The sequence below is a fragment of the Plodia interpunctella genome, chromosome 7 (genome assembly GCF_027563975.2).
Source record: "Plodia interpunctella isolate USDA-ARS_2022_Savannah chromosome 7, ilPloInte3.2, whole genome shotgun sequence".
NCBI classification, from domain to species: Eukaryota; Metazoa; Arthropoda; class Insecta; order Lepidoptera; family Pyralidae; genus Plodia; species Plodia interpunctella.
This window is the reverse complement of record NC_071300.1, coordinates 9085363-9100194: the sequence shown is the minus strand read 5'-3', so window position 1 is coordinate 9100194 and position 14832 is coordinate 9085363. Positions and strand designations below refer to the sequence as shown.

The 14832-nt window shown below is 37.7% G+C and overlaps 2 protein-coding genes across 4 annotated transcripts; one reads left to right on the top strand and one right to left on the bottom strand.

Annotated features, from left to right (window-relative positions):
* Nucleotides 1-596: 596 nt before the first annotated feature.
* Nucleotides 597-6949, top strand: LOC128671222 (uncharacterized protein). Of its 3 annotated transcripts, XM_053747542.2 has the most exons (7): nucleotides 599-837; nucleotides 1530-1594; nucleotides 2059-2329; nucleotides 2643-2814; nucleotides 3392-3686; nucleotides 5699-5835; nucleotides 6465-6949. In XM_053747542.2, exons 2-7 carry the CDS (start codon nucleotides 1546-1548, stop codon nucleotides 6573-6575), a joined length of 1035 nt encoding a protein of 344 aa, XP_053603517.1. In that variant the 5' UTR covers nucleotides 599-837; nucleotides 1530-1545; the 3' UTR covers nucleotides 6576-6949. The 3 variants fall into 3 exon arrangements, with proteins under 3 accessions (XP_053603516.1, XP_053603517.1, XP_053603515.1); XM_053747541.2 differs by lacking the exon at nucleotides 1530-1594 and having other exon boundaries at nucleotides 597-837; XM_053747540.1 differs by lacking the exons at nucleotides 599-837; nucleotides 1530-1594 and adding an exon at nucleotides 1781-1964.
* A 2150-nt stretch (nucleotides 6950-9099) lies between these two features.
* On the bottom strand, nucleotides 9100-11635 carry LOC128671422 (KAT8 regulatory NSL complex subunit 2-like). Its single transcript, XM_053747871.2, has one exon. The coding sequence runs from the start codon at nucleotides 11458-11460 to the stop codon at nucleotides 10672-10674; it is 789 nt and encodes a 262-aa protein (XP_053603846.2). The 5' UTR covers nucleotides 11461-11635; the 3' UTR covers nucleotides 9100-10671.
* Nucleotides 11636-14832: the final 3197 nt, after the last annotated feature.

Sequence of the window (14832 nt, the reverse complement as noted above, 5' to 3'; positions counted from 1 at the left end):
GATAAACATTGGCCTAATTCTGGACCCGCTTCCAACTTCGTTAAACATAAGTACCTACATTAAACAGTAAACACGTGACACAACATGTGTAATAATTTCGTGATAAAGGTCCTCCTTTATGACGGACACTGTAATCATCAGGCTACCACAAACGTTTATTTATTAGTGCTGTGCTAAAATTAAAATAATAATTACTAGCTGCCCCCGGTCCTTCGCTCCCGTGGGAATTTCGGGATAACCCTAGGTATGTGTTATTCCAGGTTATATTCTACCAGTGTACCAAATTTGATAACAATCCGTCCAGTAGATTTCGCGCGAAAGAGTAACAAATGCATTTATACACACTTACAAATTTTTGATGTGTAAAAGGATAAGATAAGATAGGATATCTCGGTAACTGCAATAATGTCCTCAAGCTGATATCATATCGAACGCGCAGGGCACAATTATAGACTATCATATGATATTTTTGTATAGGCTATCTAAAGACAGAAATAGGTACCTAAAACTGGCGCTATTAAAATAATCCTCAATACAGAACGGAATGCAAGATTGGTAAACAATTCTAAAATAGACGCAATGCTGTTTGGTAATCGAACTTATCCGTCAAACCAAACTTTTTCCCTGCATTGAAAAAAAAAGATAAATAATTTGACAGTTCTATCATGTCATTATTTGCAACAATTCAAAATTGGTGAATGGTCATTGAGAATATTGATGAGTTTTGTGAAATGACTGATTTTATTAATTCTTGTTATTATTTGTACCAACTTTCGAGGAACGCGTTGATCCGCTCGTGGGATTGTCCGGACGGCTTCCTGTATAATCTTCGGCCAAGTAAGTGGGTTTAATTTTTGATACCTACCTATATGGATCAAATGCAAGCAAAATCGGGAGACAGAAAATTTTAACAGCACTGCGCTTGGTCGATGTATCGACGTATAGGTACTTGCTCACTTAATTTTTACGCGAATGGGCGTTATCGCTTCTAGTCTCTATTTGACGCTACTACAGCGAGCAAGGTTCTACCACTATTAATTTAAATGGATAACGTTAAAAAAAACAAGTACAACAATCTAAAAATTATAGTCGTGCTTTGGGAATTGACCTATATTAGCTCTCTTAGTAGGTAGGTATATACAATCGCGTAAGCCCTCATTTGTGTTAATAAACCACAAGCGTCACAGTCAATGGCTATCACAATCGCATATAGTCCTTCCAAGGGTTGTATGGAGCTGAATTGAGTCATTGCCAACCCAAGTAGGTAGTAAATAATAGTTAATATTATCATTTTGTTCGTTTCCTGTGATGTACATTACTTGCGAGCACTCGTCTATTTAGATACTTGGAACTACCACTTACAGAAGTTTACGCTGTCTGAGCGCGTTGATTTAAATTATTCGTACCTATCTAGTAATTTTTTAAACTAGGTACCTAGTAATTTTTTGAATAAAAATATTATAATTAGCACTAGGTAGTACATTTTCAACTTCTTTAGAAGTACCTACACGAATGATGCTACTTTGCAGACACAAAGCAAGAATAATGGTTGACGTGGAACTTATCGGAGATTTCCATTATCAATCAAAAGAAGGTAGTACCTATACTAAATATTTTTGAATTATTTAACTGAGATAAAAATAAAATTTTGCATGTTGAAGTTTTCTAGCCAAAGAAACTTTTTCATATGATGTTTTTAATAAATTCTCCATGTTGGCAATTTTTATTTTGACTTTTGAATTGACATTGACAGCTCTTACGAGTTGCCAAACTTGCCAAAATGACAAACAAGTTTCTGTAAAATATGGCGGCGATTGGAATGTGTGAAACTCCCGGCTGCAAATCAATTGCACAATTACAATGCCCGACTTGTATAAAACTCGGTATTCAGGGCTCGTTTTTCTGCAACCAAGATTGCTTCAAGAAATCGTGGAAGACGCACAAAATTATCCATTCTTTAGCGAGTGAGTTGTGAAATCTCATTTTAAGGTTATGTTGCGGTACTGGTTGGTACAGAGTAAATATCGGTGTTGGGTTACCGATTTATGATTGTTTCAGAGGGTGAGAGTAAAGATGCGTCGAACGTGGAGTATAATCCTTGGCCGTCCTATAGTTTCACTGGGAAGTTGAGGCCTTTCCCGCCTGGGCCTAAAAGAACGGTGCCGCCGCACATAGGGCGCCCGGATTATGCTGACCATCCTACTGGTTTTCCGACTTCAGAGAATGCTGTGAAAGGATCAGGGTTGATTAAAGTGTTGGATGACGAGGAGATCGAAGGTATGAAGGTGGCGTGTCGGCTGGGTAGAGAGGTTTTGGACGAAGCTGCAAAGTGAGTTTACAATCATGATCCATAATGATTATAAATTTATGCTTGTATATTAATGTGTTGTCGCAAAAACCGTTTCACAATGCCCTGATTTTGGTTTGAACAATAATTAAGTTCAATTATTTTGACCTTCAGAAACAATGGACTGTTATTATGATCCAGTGTGATACAACTTGTATCATTCCATAAAACATTAGTTTATTATCATCTATAAAATACATACCTACTCGAAATATTTTAATGTTGATTGTAAACTATTCCTAAATTTATGAGAGATTTGCATGATAAAGACTTTAACCACTGTGATAATTTTCAGAGCATGCGATGTTGGAGTGACAACAGATGAGATTGACCGTGTTGTTCATGAGGCGTGCATCGAACGGGAGTGCTACCCAAGCCCTTTGAACTATCATCAGTTTCCGAACAGCTGCTGTACATCAGTCAACGAAGTTATATGTCATGGAATACCAGATTTACGCCCTTTACAGGTACATTATATGTTGTAGCTTTAAATCTATGGATTTGGCATTGGATAGAACAGCATGGCAATTCTGGTAAACCTCTGCCCAGCAGTGGGTTAGAAGAGGTTAAATATTATTGAGTTTGTTTATTAAAAGGTCCCATGTTCAAATTCTACTTGTACTACATGAGTTTGTATACCAATCGGACTCATGTAAAATAGTTTTCATAGAACATTCCTGAAGGTAAACATCATGAGGAAAATCTGCACACTGATTGACAGTTTAAGGACACCAGTGCTCCAACAGTGGACCAGTTAAGCGGTGGTGGTGTTATGGTTATGATGCCCACATGTGGATCAAAAGGTCTCTGGTTCGTATCCTACTCGTGTCATATGAGTTTGTATACCAATCTGACTCATATATAGTAGATGGCGGTAAGTAGTCGTAAAAGTCATGTCAGATGCCTTTAGGCGACTTGAATAAAATTTGACACCACTGTTAGCAATACACACTCAATATGATGATGAGTGCCCCAATGTGAAATAGTACCCATCCTTGTTTGAAAAATAGAAGCAGTGATGTGTGACAATTTTATGCTTTTCAGGATGGTGATATTTGCAATGTGGATGTGACAGTGTACCACAGAGGTTTCCATGGTGACCTCAATGAGACATTCTTTGTTGGAAATGTACCGGAATCTACCCAGAAACTCGTCCAAGTCACATACGAGTGCTTACAAAAAGCTATAGATATTGTGAAGCCAGGAGAAAAGTATCGGGAGATTGGGAATGTAATACAGAAACATGCTCAAGCCAATGGACTTAGTGTGGTGCGGTCTTACTGCGGTCATGGAATTCATAGACTGTTCCATACTGCTCCCAATGTACCTCATTATGCAAGTGAGTATTTAAATAATTTTTGGTGTTTGGTAGAATGGTATCACACCATATCCTCTTGTGAATGATGTAGAAGGTGACTAAGGGACACATAGCCTTATGTCATCAGACGGCCGGTTCTAAAATTATAGTTGAATCTTCACAATTTTAAAGTTGTTTTTTTACTCTGATTCGCGGAATTACAGGCCAGAACTGTTTCTGGGAACTTGCAGAGATGAGAGCAATTTAACAGGGTTGGAAAAAAACAGTTTTTTTTTTAATTTTATAAAACAAACAGTTCAGTTCGTTTTAAATAAGTGTTTTATTTGTATTTTATGTTTTTTTTTTTATTTTCGCTTTTGCCCTTAATTTTATCATCAATTAGGCCTTTAATTTTTCTTTTCTAGACTTTAGTCTACTTTCAAATGCTTTAAATAATCAATATATACAAAAATCTATCAATGGATAAAAGTTTATTTTATACTGTGATGCGTATCTCTAATCAGTCAGTACATTCGCTCGCTCTGTATGTTTTAAATTTGTTAATCGGGGGAAGCCCCTTTATACTAGGGGAATAGCCGCGCGCTTTGTATTTAGGAAAATACCCACAGGGAAGTTACTTCCTTTTGAGGCCGATTTAGGGACTTTCCTAGCGGGACTTCACTGGCGGGGAATCACCTATTATGAATTTTATTCTTTATAAATAGGAGTGCCTTTCTCTCTAACATTTCATTTCGTTATTAATTCTGCGACTGATAACACTTAATGACAACTCCAGGACGCAAAAACATGCGATTTGGGAACAATTTACATCGATTCCTCAAGTAAATACTACACTGAAGACCAATTGCAGATAATGCAAGAACTAGTTGGACTTGTGAAAAGAATGAAGGCACACTTCCAGCAATGTAGGGCCACGATCTCTAACACTGATGAAAATCTTGACCCCTTTCGAGGACTTTGTGGTGGTGGAGGAGTTGTTTAGTGATGCTGGTTCGTCTCAGTCTTCAGATAATTCTTCTGCTGTCAAACCCACACCTGTTACTACTCTTCAATCTTCAAAAGCCAGTGCCAGCAGCAGCAATAGCCTGAGCATTTCAATGAAAAAATTTGCTATTGCCACAAGTCAAGAAGATAAGAAGAAAATTGATTTACAATTATCTCGTTATATGTTTGCTACCAACACGCCTTTTAACCACGTGGAACACCCACAGTTCCTGAAATTAATGGAAATTCTACGTCCAGGATATAAACCTCCAAACCGCAAACAAATTGCTGGCGAATCTACTCGACGAAGTTTACAACTCGACTCAAGAAAGCGTGAAAAATGAGTTGAAAAATAAAGTTCTTAATCTATCAATTGATGGCTGGAGTAACGTCAGGCAAGATTCGATAGTCTGTGTCTTTGTCACAGATGTGTTAACAAACTCAACTCATTTAATTGATACAGTAGATACAGGCGCCGTAAGCCATACAGTTTGGTTAAAGTAAATGACATGGCGCTGAAGCAATAAGCTCAGGCTCTCTATAAAAAACTGGAAAATATTGCAGTTACACTTGACATCTCCCAGAAGACATCATGCTGTATTGGTGAAGTAACTGAAGCATGGATAGAACACAAAAATATGTTTGAGGGTGAGAATGTACGACTGCGTGAGACCGAGTATTCACTAAATGATATAAGTAATTTCAATGCCCGGTTTGAAATGGCAATGTCTCCAGTCATTTTGCAGCAAATTTACTATATCCTAAATATAACTATATATAGAATTAAGTTTTCTTTGAACACCGAGTGGTAAACAATGTCGAGTTTACATGTCTCTTCTATCCTTTTGCAAATAAATAACCTTTACATTTATCAAATATTTTTCCAATTTATTGTATATACATTTACTCGTTTATACCTTGTATATATTTTTTTGTATACATATATATGTTAACATATTATCCTTCTTTTCTTTGTATGTCTTTGTACTCGTAGCCGCGTAGCAAGACCCTCTGATGTTAACATAGTAATAATGACGTAATGAATCCAGAGAACAAGGCAGTGGGCGTGATGAAGCCGGGCCACTGCTTCACGATCGAGCCGATGATCAACGCGGGCGGCTGGCGCGACGAGCAGTGGCCCGACCACTGGACCGCCGTCACCGCCGACGGCGAGCGCTCCGCCCAGGTGCGTGTGCTGCGGGGGATTTGTTCGTGTGGGAATTTTGGGATAAAAAGTACCCCGTGTGTTATTTATTTTTTACTAACTGTGCCACGGTTGGGAATTTGGGGATAAAATGTACCCTGTGTGTCATTTATTTGTTAATAGCTACGCCACGGGTTGGAATTTCGGTATAAAAAGAGCCCTATGTTGTTTATTTATTACTATCGGCCCGTCCCGGCTTCACTCGGGTAAAAACATAATAAATTATACCTAAACCTTCCTCAGGACATCCACACCACACTATCTATTGGTGAAAACCGCATGATAATCAGTGCAGTAATTTTTGAGTTTATCGCAAACAAACAGACAGACGCGGCAGAGAACTTTGTAAGAGGGGCGCGCAGCTAATTTTTTATATGATGCTGCGCCTTCGCCTTGCTGGGCTTCGCCCCCGTGGGATTGCGGGATAAAAAGTACTGTGTTATTCCTGGTTATATTCTACCCGTACTAGCTGCGCCACGGGGCTTCGTTACCATGGGAATTTATAAAAAGTACCTTATGTGTTATTTATTTATTTCTAGCTGCGCCCCGGGGCTTCGTTCGTGTGGGAATTTCGGCAAAAACAATACTCTATGTGTATCTTTTATTTCCAGTTCGAACAGACGTTGCTGGTGACGGACACGGGCTGTGAGGTGCTGACGCAGCGCCGCGCCGGCCGCCCGTGGTTCATGGACCAGCTCGAGAAACTCAACGGGAACTCCTAGTTACGCCTGTACGTACATACATACACACAGACTTACAGCTTCATCCCGCATTTTCATATTTTTGGAACTGTCACTCAATGTTTTCTTTCTTGTTTATAAATTTCGTATTTTTATATAGTTCTACTAGCGGCCCGTCCCGACTTCGTTCGGATTAAACAAAATGAATTAACCTAAACCTTGCTCGGGAATCACACTATTAAAAACCGCATCGAAATCTGTTGAGTAGTTTTAAAGATCTAAACATAGGACAGACAGCAGAAAGCGAATTTGTTTTTTTTTTGTGTTTGTAGTTTTCACGGCCGCAATATTGTCTATTTAGCCATGAATTAGATTAGCTATGTCGCTTTTTCCAATACTTTTCATTGAAGGAACGAGGCAAAACTATTCCTGACCTTATAAAAATTGTTTAAATGATGATTTTAAAAATTTTGGACTAGAGCAGGAATCGAACCTACAACCCCGAAATAAATTTACTTTAACCCATGTTGACCACAGCTGACCGGTAGCTGGCTACTGGATAGCAATCGTTTATGCATTGTGTCTCGATTCTTCGCGATCAAGGGATAAAAAATTTAAATTAGAATACCCATAGCCGGTGAAACATGCAGGATTAAGTTCTCTTTAACACCACATCTTTAACATAAACTCATGTTTTTGCAAATAAATCTATGTATTTCAAAAAGCATAACAACCAATATATATTTTTTTATAAATATGAAAATAAACGAAGTAGCGGTAATGGATAAAGTTGTATGTATGTTTGTAACCAATTTCAAATGTTTGAGGTCCGTCCACTGAGGTGATAAGGAACAAAACTCGCAGTAAGTTGAGACCAAATATACTCCTTTTGTTTTGCAATTTAAATAAGAAGCTGTGTTTGAAAAGGGTATTTTAAGCTGTTTGGAAACCAGCTCAGCTCTTTGTGTCAGCTCTTTTCTAGCAGATGAGAATATCCACAGCAACTTCGGAGGGGGGGTTTCTACAATTTTTAATTTAGTTTGTTTCAATTTTTAATCGTATGTTCAATAAGTGACATGTCTACGTTGCGTACCCACTTTTAAGTTACTAAACAAACGGGGTACATAATATATTCCTTAGTATAATAACGTTTATATTTTGATATACAAATTCCAAGCCTGAAGTATAAAAATGCCAAAGATTTTTTTTTCCAATTTATTGACTTTTATTAAGGAGTAGGTACTTTTGAAAATCGCGTGCTTTTCACTTCTCTTGCTGGCTGTCTAAATTGAGTTTATATGGATCTTATTATTTACACATTACAGTTAATGTCAAATATTGTAAAATGCCATAGATATATACAAAACGTAAATGGGTGCTTCTCCAGAGTGTTTCGACCGTTGCGCCCCGCTGTCATTACGATCCGTCAATTTTCCTGAGGAAATAAACATTTCCAAAATCAATCATTCATAAAATTTACATTACCACAGTACAGGTTAAGTATTTTAAAGTCACACAGTAAAAGTAATTCTTGGGTTTTTAATGACAGCGCGGCCGCAGCGGTCGAAACGCTCTGAGAACCACCCATTTACGTTTTATATACTATGTCAATATTATTAAATTAATATTTATGTTTTGTTACTTCTTTTGGAAACATCACTTAAGCAAGGCATACCGGTGCAAATAAATACTAATATACCGTTGCGCTCGTTACGTGTGTGCTATTTTGAGCCGTATCGAGCACAGAATAATGCATACGTTTGCTCGCTTTACTATAATGGTTTCATTTATTGAACGACTTGGCAAACCTGGAACCTTTTCATTTGTATGCGAGATTGTTAGAAATAAGATAACAATTTTGTGCAATAATTACAAACATAATATCTAATCGTGTAGATAAAACTTAATCTTGGCAAAATTTAGCACCTCAGTGGTTTTATATAAATAATATTTTATGTATTATATTTATATTTTAAATTAGTTGTTAAATTAATTCAAATGTTTGAAACACATATAGCGCTTTATGAAGGTTTACACCGTTGTTCCTTCTTTCTGTTTATTAATAAGATTTAGCACACCTAACGTTTACATGCATGTAGGTATGTTATTTTAGTACCATAGAACCCATGGTGTCTTAATTTTAAAGGCAAATTAATAATTTTATAATCGTACTGTAATATCGTAAACATTATATAGAAAAGTGTGAACAAATTCATGTGCAAGTAAGTTTTCGTTTGTTATTGTAAGATCAAATTGTATTTGTGGAGATTGGTCAATTTATTATGTTTTCGCTCAGTCTGTCGTGACGTCAGAATCAATTTATATAACATATTTTGTAAAAAAAAAATGTCAACAAATAACAAATTTTGTATAGTATATGTAGATAAAACAATTGAATTAAACTTTATTAAATTCATAATTCAGTTTTATTTTTACCGATAACATTAAAATCCTTACGTTATATAATTACAGTATACTAAATGCACTAAATATTGTCATTAGGTATAATTTAATAAATTATTCTAGAGGAAAATATTTACATGTACTTTACGTATTTTTCAGAGAAAGAGAAAGACAATTTTATTATGCAAGTATTTGTAACATGGCAACGATTTTCATACAATATTTGAGTTCTCACAACGAAATTACAAAATTAAGCGATTATATTTCTCAAATTTAGGCAATTTTCTAACAAAATCAGATTATGAATTAGAATGCTTTGTGCTAATAAAAGCTTGTCACGTAAAGTTTGATGAAATACAATGAAAATGTGTATAATTTATTTAAGTCATTATAATACAATCGAAAGTAAGAGTGAATCTTTTTCAAAATCCGAAAAACAATATACCGTCTGATGCGTCATTTTTACTGATAACGAATATGTAAACAAATTTTGCATACAAAAACACGAAATAATTTATCCATAATTAAATGGTTTTGTTGTACATGTGACACATGCTTTTTAAAAAAAATTGAAAATTAAATAAGATGAAAAAGTTCTGGTATAATATTCACACTCGATTCCAGAATTCTTTCATCTCAACATTTTCATATTTTTTCAATTATTTATTATTAACATATATAGCTAACTAGTGAAATCGAAGAGCTATGAAAGTCCCTCAATATGTGGAACTTTCAATAACGATGAAATGACTACTTCTCATCCAGAAATTCCCACGAGTGTTGCCTCGAAACGCAACGACTAATTTATTTCTTTTACTTTTAGTACTTTTTCGGTTACTGATAGTCTGCTATTTTGAGAATCTAATATTTTGAAAATAATGTCTCTCACGTTTAGTGAATTCGTGGCGCAGTCACATCGTAAATTTTTTGTAGAACCACAATATCTTTAACTATATTTACAACAAGCTGATATACCTATTATCTTTGGAATGATTATAATTTATCTTCCAATGATGTCACCAATTTCTTGTTCTTTTTTAATATACACATATGAAAATGAATGGAATTTTTTTGTATTTTGAATTTTTGACCTGAATAGACATATTTCTATATTCTAATAATAAGAATATATAAATATGTGTAAATTAAAAATCGACCGTTATCCAAGAAGCATCAGCTGCCGCAGACAGCAGCATATAGAACAAGCATCACATATAGATCTGTGCCAGGCCCAGTGAGTCCTTAGAGGACAATTTGGAGTCTATTTAAAATATTATAATGTATATGTACCTATTCTATTCATCATTTATCGAATGTTCCAGTTTATATTTTTCTAATCTCCTGTTTATACCACAGATAAGATGCTCTATGGTTTAAAACTAACACTAGGTAGCACTTTCAAATATCGCTCCACATATAATTTAGATTTACAGACTTGATTTTCAACACATTTTTACTTTACAATGTTCTCACTGTAGGACCTATGGAGCCCGATTTAACGCCACTTTAGGGTCCACACGATACTATTTAACTTATTCTTTTGCACTGTTCACTTTAACACTTCACTGTTCACACTGTAGGAACGCAGCGTGTAACTTATATGGAGATTCGTCATACGTCGACGCACATAAATGTCAAAACTTGGCAACGTGCTATGTCGACGCAACGGAGCCACGGAGCCGGGCCCTTAAGGTCCCTACTCGAGCCCGTATGACATGACGTCATATCCCTCGTGTCAGTCGTAACCAGGGTGTGCGGGTAGGTTGTCCTCCAGCTCGCGGATGTCCTGAGAGTCCACACTCGTGCGGGACTCCGTCTCGCTGTCCGATTCGTCTTTCTTTAGTGTGAACGCTGTGTAGACGGGCGGGTTGGTGTGGTAGCGGCACGCGGAGGACGGCAGCGGCAACTTGGGGATCGGCTCCGTACACACGCACAGGCCGCGCGTGTCGCCACACGCCGCGAACAACACCTGGTGCGCGTCGTGCAGCACGTGGCGCAGACAGTGGCGCGCGGCCGGCAGTGCGGCGCGCGCGCAGCGACCGCCGTCCGCGTGCGCGCAGCGCGACACCGACTGGTTGCGCGGGTGCGGGTTGTTGTCGCGCTTGTTTCTCTTGTGGTTTAGCTTCCTCGCCAACACGGCGTTGACGCCATGCGGCCGCCTGTACGACTGGTACGCCAGCAGCTTGCGCAGCTGACGGCGTTCACGAGCTGACAGCGGCCCGCTGACGGCTTGGGCGTTTATACTGCAATACTGTTCCCTTTCAGCTTTAAGGTTTGTCAAATATTTCCTCCTCGCAGATAGCAGTAAGGTGCGCAGCCTCTCCATCTGCCTTATATACGCTGACTGTAACGATTTTAATGCGTTCTTAGCTTCGCATACAGCTTCTTCGGCTGTGTAGACTCCCGCTCGCCATAGAGGCTGCTCCTCGCACGGCACGTCTTCAGCATCTGACAGGTCGAGCGTGTGACAATCTGTCATGTTGACGCTGTCACTGTCACTGTCACTGGCGCTGCAGCACTCCATTATGGAGGCCGAATAGGCGGCGTTTTGGGCTGTGGCGTCGATTTGCTTGAAGGGATCGACAGGCGTTGGAGCTGTTTGGTCCTGATCAGCCGGATCACTCACCACCGACACTGAGGACGCGCACGAAGTAGTTCGGGGGCGTTCGGGCCTTCAATAATAACAAGCAAATACATTAGGCAACATTTGACACGCAACATATGACCTATCTCACGTATTACCATTGACTCGAGTGAAATAGCGCATAGTCGATCTCACTCGTTCAAATTGTAATGAAAAGGAAAGAACGATATGTTGCGCGCCAAATGTTCCCGGGGGTGAATTTCACGAGCGTTTTGAACGCCGCCGTGGGCTATCGTTCGTGTTTATTAAATTGTACCATACACAGTAATCAATTTAATTATCCTATTTTATAAATAGTACTGGTACAATGTTAATTTTAGAAATGTTTAATTTTAAAAAAATATTCTTTATTAAAAAAAAATGCGACACTAATGAGACGCTACACGCCGCGTTCAATTGAACATAAAATTAACATTTTTTTTTTTTTTTTTTTTTTTTTTTTTTTTTTTTTTTTTTTTTTTTTTTTTTTTTTTTTAACTTACGAACCGTTGTTAACATTTACAAAACATTTACAAAAAAGGTTTACAAACATTGCAGAAATTTTACAAATTAATCATATAAACTATGACTTCCTCACTAGGCAGGCCTGTATCGAGGAAGTCAATTTCAACAAAAAAAAAAAAAAAAATCGTTTTAAAAATACAGGGTTTCCGAGCCAGATAGTACTTTCTTATTAAATAAACTTAAATTTAAAAACTAGTGGTAATAAGTGTGTCAGGTAGGGAATTTTTAGACTCAACTTTCAATTAATAAAATTACTTCTGTTTCGTCGTAGCTTAGCGTAGACAACCAATCCTTAACTATCCTCTGGGCTTCATGTATAGATTTTTTCTTAATGTCACAGAATTTAACTACGTAGTTGTAAATATGTATTTTACTAAATAAGCTTAATCTTTGCCCAAATCTTGTATTCAAAAAGGGGACCGGAACTCGAAAAACTCTTCGATTTACAAGATACTCATAGTTACTGGCAGAAAGAACAGATCTATGCATAGAGACCGACATTTTCAAGATATAAAGTTTGCGCACGGTAAGCACACCAGCTTCTGTATAAAGGTCATCTGTCGGGTGTCTGTACGGTTTGCTAAGCATGGTCTTTAATACCGAACGCTGAGCTATCTCAGCTCGAATAACAAAAGTCTTAGCCGCATTTCCCCAACAAGAAATACAATACATAATTATGGATTGACAGAGCGCGTAGTACACAGTTTTCATAGTATCATTACTCGCAGCGTTTCTTAGGTTACGCATTACATTTACCACCTTTCTTATACGAGCCGAGAGAATCTCAATATGTTTCTTAAAATTGAGATTTTCATCTACGTGAACACCAAGGTATTTAATGAGCCTAGCGCGCGCAAGAACGTCACAAAAACAAGGCTGCCCATTGCATAACATGCTGTGGATTTGTATTTTTAGATTTAAGTTTGGGGCAGATGCAGCAGTCTTGTGAAAGCACAGATACATGGTTTTATTTGTGTTCAAGGTTAGTAAATTATTATTGAGCCACTCAGATACTAGAGCCATGCCACGCTCGGTGGCATCTTGAACTTCGGTCCATGTTGCACCATGAAAAATCAATGCAGTATCGTCTGCATAACAAAGGACATCAGAATTTGGAATTTTAATGTCAAATATATCATTGACATACAGTAGGAATAAGGTTGGGCCAAGTATACTTCCCTGTGGAACTCCAAACCGTACCGGCATAGTTTGACTAGAGACCTGACCAATCCTTACACATTGACTTCTGTTCGTTAAATAACTTGTAAACCAATCAAGACTGAGGCCACGGATTCCCATTGACTCCAGCTTTCTAAGGAGAATTGGCACGGATACGGTATCAAAGGCCTTGGTCAAGTCCAGAAACATGCCAATACAGTTCCGACTCTCGTCAAGATGTGATGCAACCGTATTTATTAGGAGAGAGACCGCATCTTCCGTGCATTTACCCCGCCGAAAACCAAATTGTCTGGGTGATAATAAATTGTGACATTCAATAAACTTCACTAACCGTATGTTGACGAGCTTTTCGAGTAATTTAGAGAAAGTAACCAGAAGTGATATAGGTCTGTAGTTATTTATCGAGTCTTTAACTCCATCCTTATAGATTGGTGAGACACAGGCTACCTTCCAGACAGTTGGGAAGACGCCACTCTGAAGACTTAGGTTAAATATATGTACAAGAGGGATAGCAATTTCATTCTTGACATATTTAATCAAAGAGTTTCCCAAACCATCGATACCTGGCGCTTTCTCATTTTTAAGACCCGAAATAATACCATTAACTTCCTCAGTATCTGTCGGAGTAAGGAAAAACGAGTTGACCGGAGTATTTTTAAGTTTAACATTTGCAACTAGTTCCACCTCTGTTTTGTTGGTAACAGAAAGTATGTCATTTGCTAGTTTTTGCCCTACCGTTGAGAAATGTAAATTGATACTATCGAGTGACTGCTGTACGTCCCGACATCCTGGTTGTTTAAGTAGTTCGGTTGGCTCTTTCTTGGAGTTAGTTAAATGACAGATGTCCTTAATTACACGCCACAAACCTTTGGGATTGTTTTTATTTTCTTTTAGTTTCTTATCCTCATATTCTGTTTTGACTTTTCTCAGAAGAGTTACAAAGAAATTGTGGTAGCGTTTATAAATGACTTTGGCTGTTATGTTAGATGGGTCTCTTTTTGAATTCAAATGTAATCTATCTCGGTGCCGCATACAACGCATAAGTCCTGGAGTTATCCAGGGCTTAAGGTTAAACTTTGATCTGTGAACTCTTATCTCTCGAGAGTGTTTTTTAGTGATTTCATTCAACCGCTCCATAAACTTATCATTCGCGATATTAACATCATCTATAACGGTAACACAGCTCCAGTCAACAGTTGCTAGTTCCGCTCTTATGGCTTCGAAGTCACGCCTTAACATAACACGACTTGGTCTGGCCGGTTTTTGATTTTGGACGCCCATACCAACCATTATCATAGAGTGATCTGTTATAGCATTATTCCATACAATACCAATTGTGGCCTCAGGATTGCGTATATTTTTGATATATATGTGGTCAATGCAACGTGAATCTCTAGTCCTTTCCGTGATAGCTGGAAGGAAACCGTGTTCCGCCATGAAACACATGTATTCCAAATCGTTTGAAGTACTCTGGTTATCCAATATATTAACATTAATATCGCCTGCTATCAAGAAGGGCAAACCATGGTCAACAATACAATTTTGGAGAGAAGTGAGGAAATTTTCTAG

Coding starts and splice junctions, on each gene's coding strand:
- LOC128671222 (XM_053747540.1), top strand. CDS start 1,805: ATGGCGGCGATTGGAATGTGTGAAACTCCCGGCTGCAAATCAATTGCA. Junction 3,687..5,698: donor CAATGTACCTCATTATGCAA/GTGAGTATTTAA, acceptor TAATGAATCCAG/AGAACAAGGCAGTGGGCGTG. Junction 5,836..6,464: donor ACGGCGAGCGCTCCGCCCAG/GTGCGTGTGCTG, acceptor TTTTATTTCCAG/TTCGAACAGACGTTGCTGGT.
- LOC128671422 (XM_053747871.2), bottom strand. CDS start 11,460: ATGGAGTGCTGCAGCGCCAGTGACAGTGACAGTGACAGCGTCAACATG.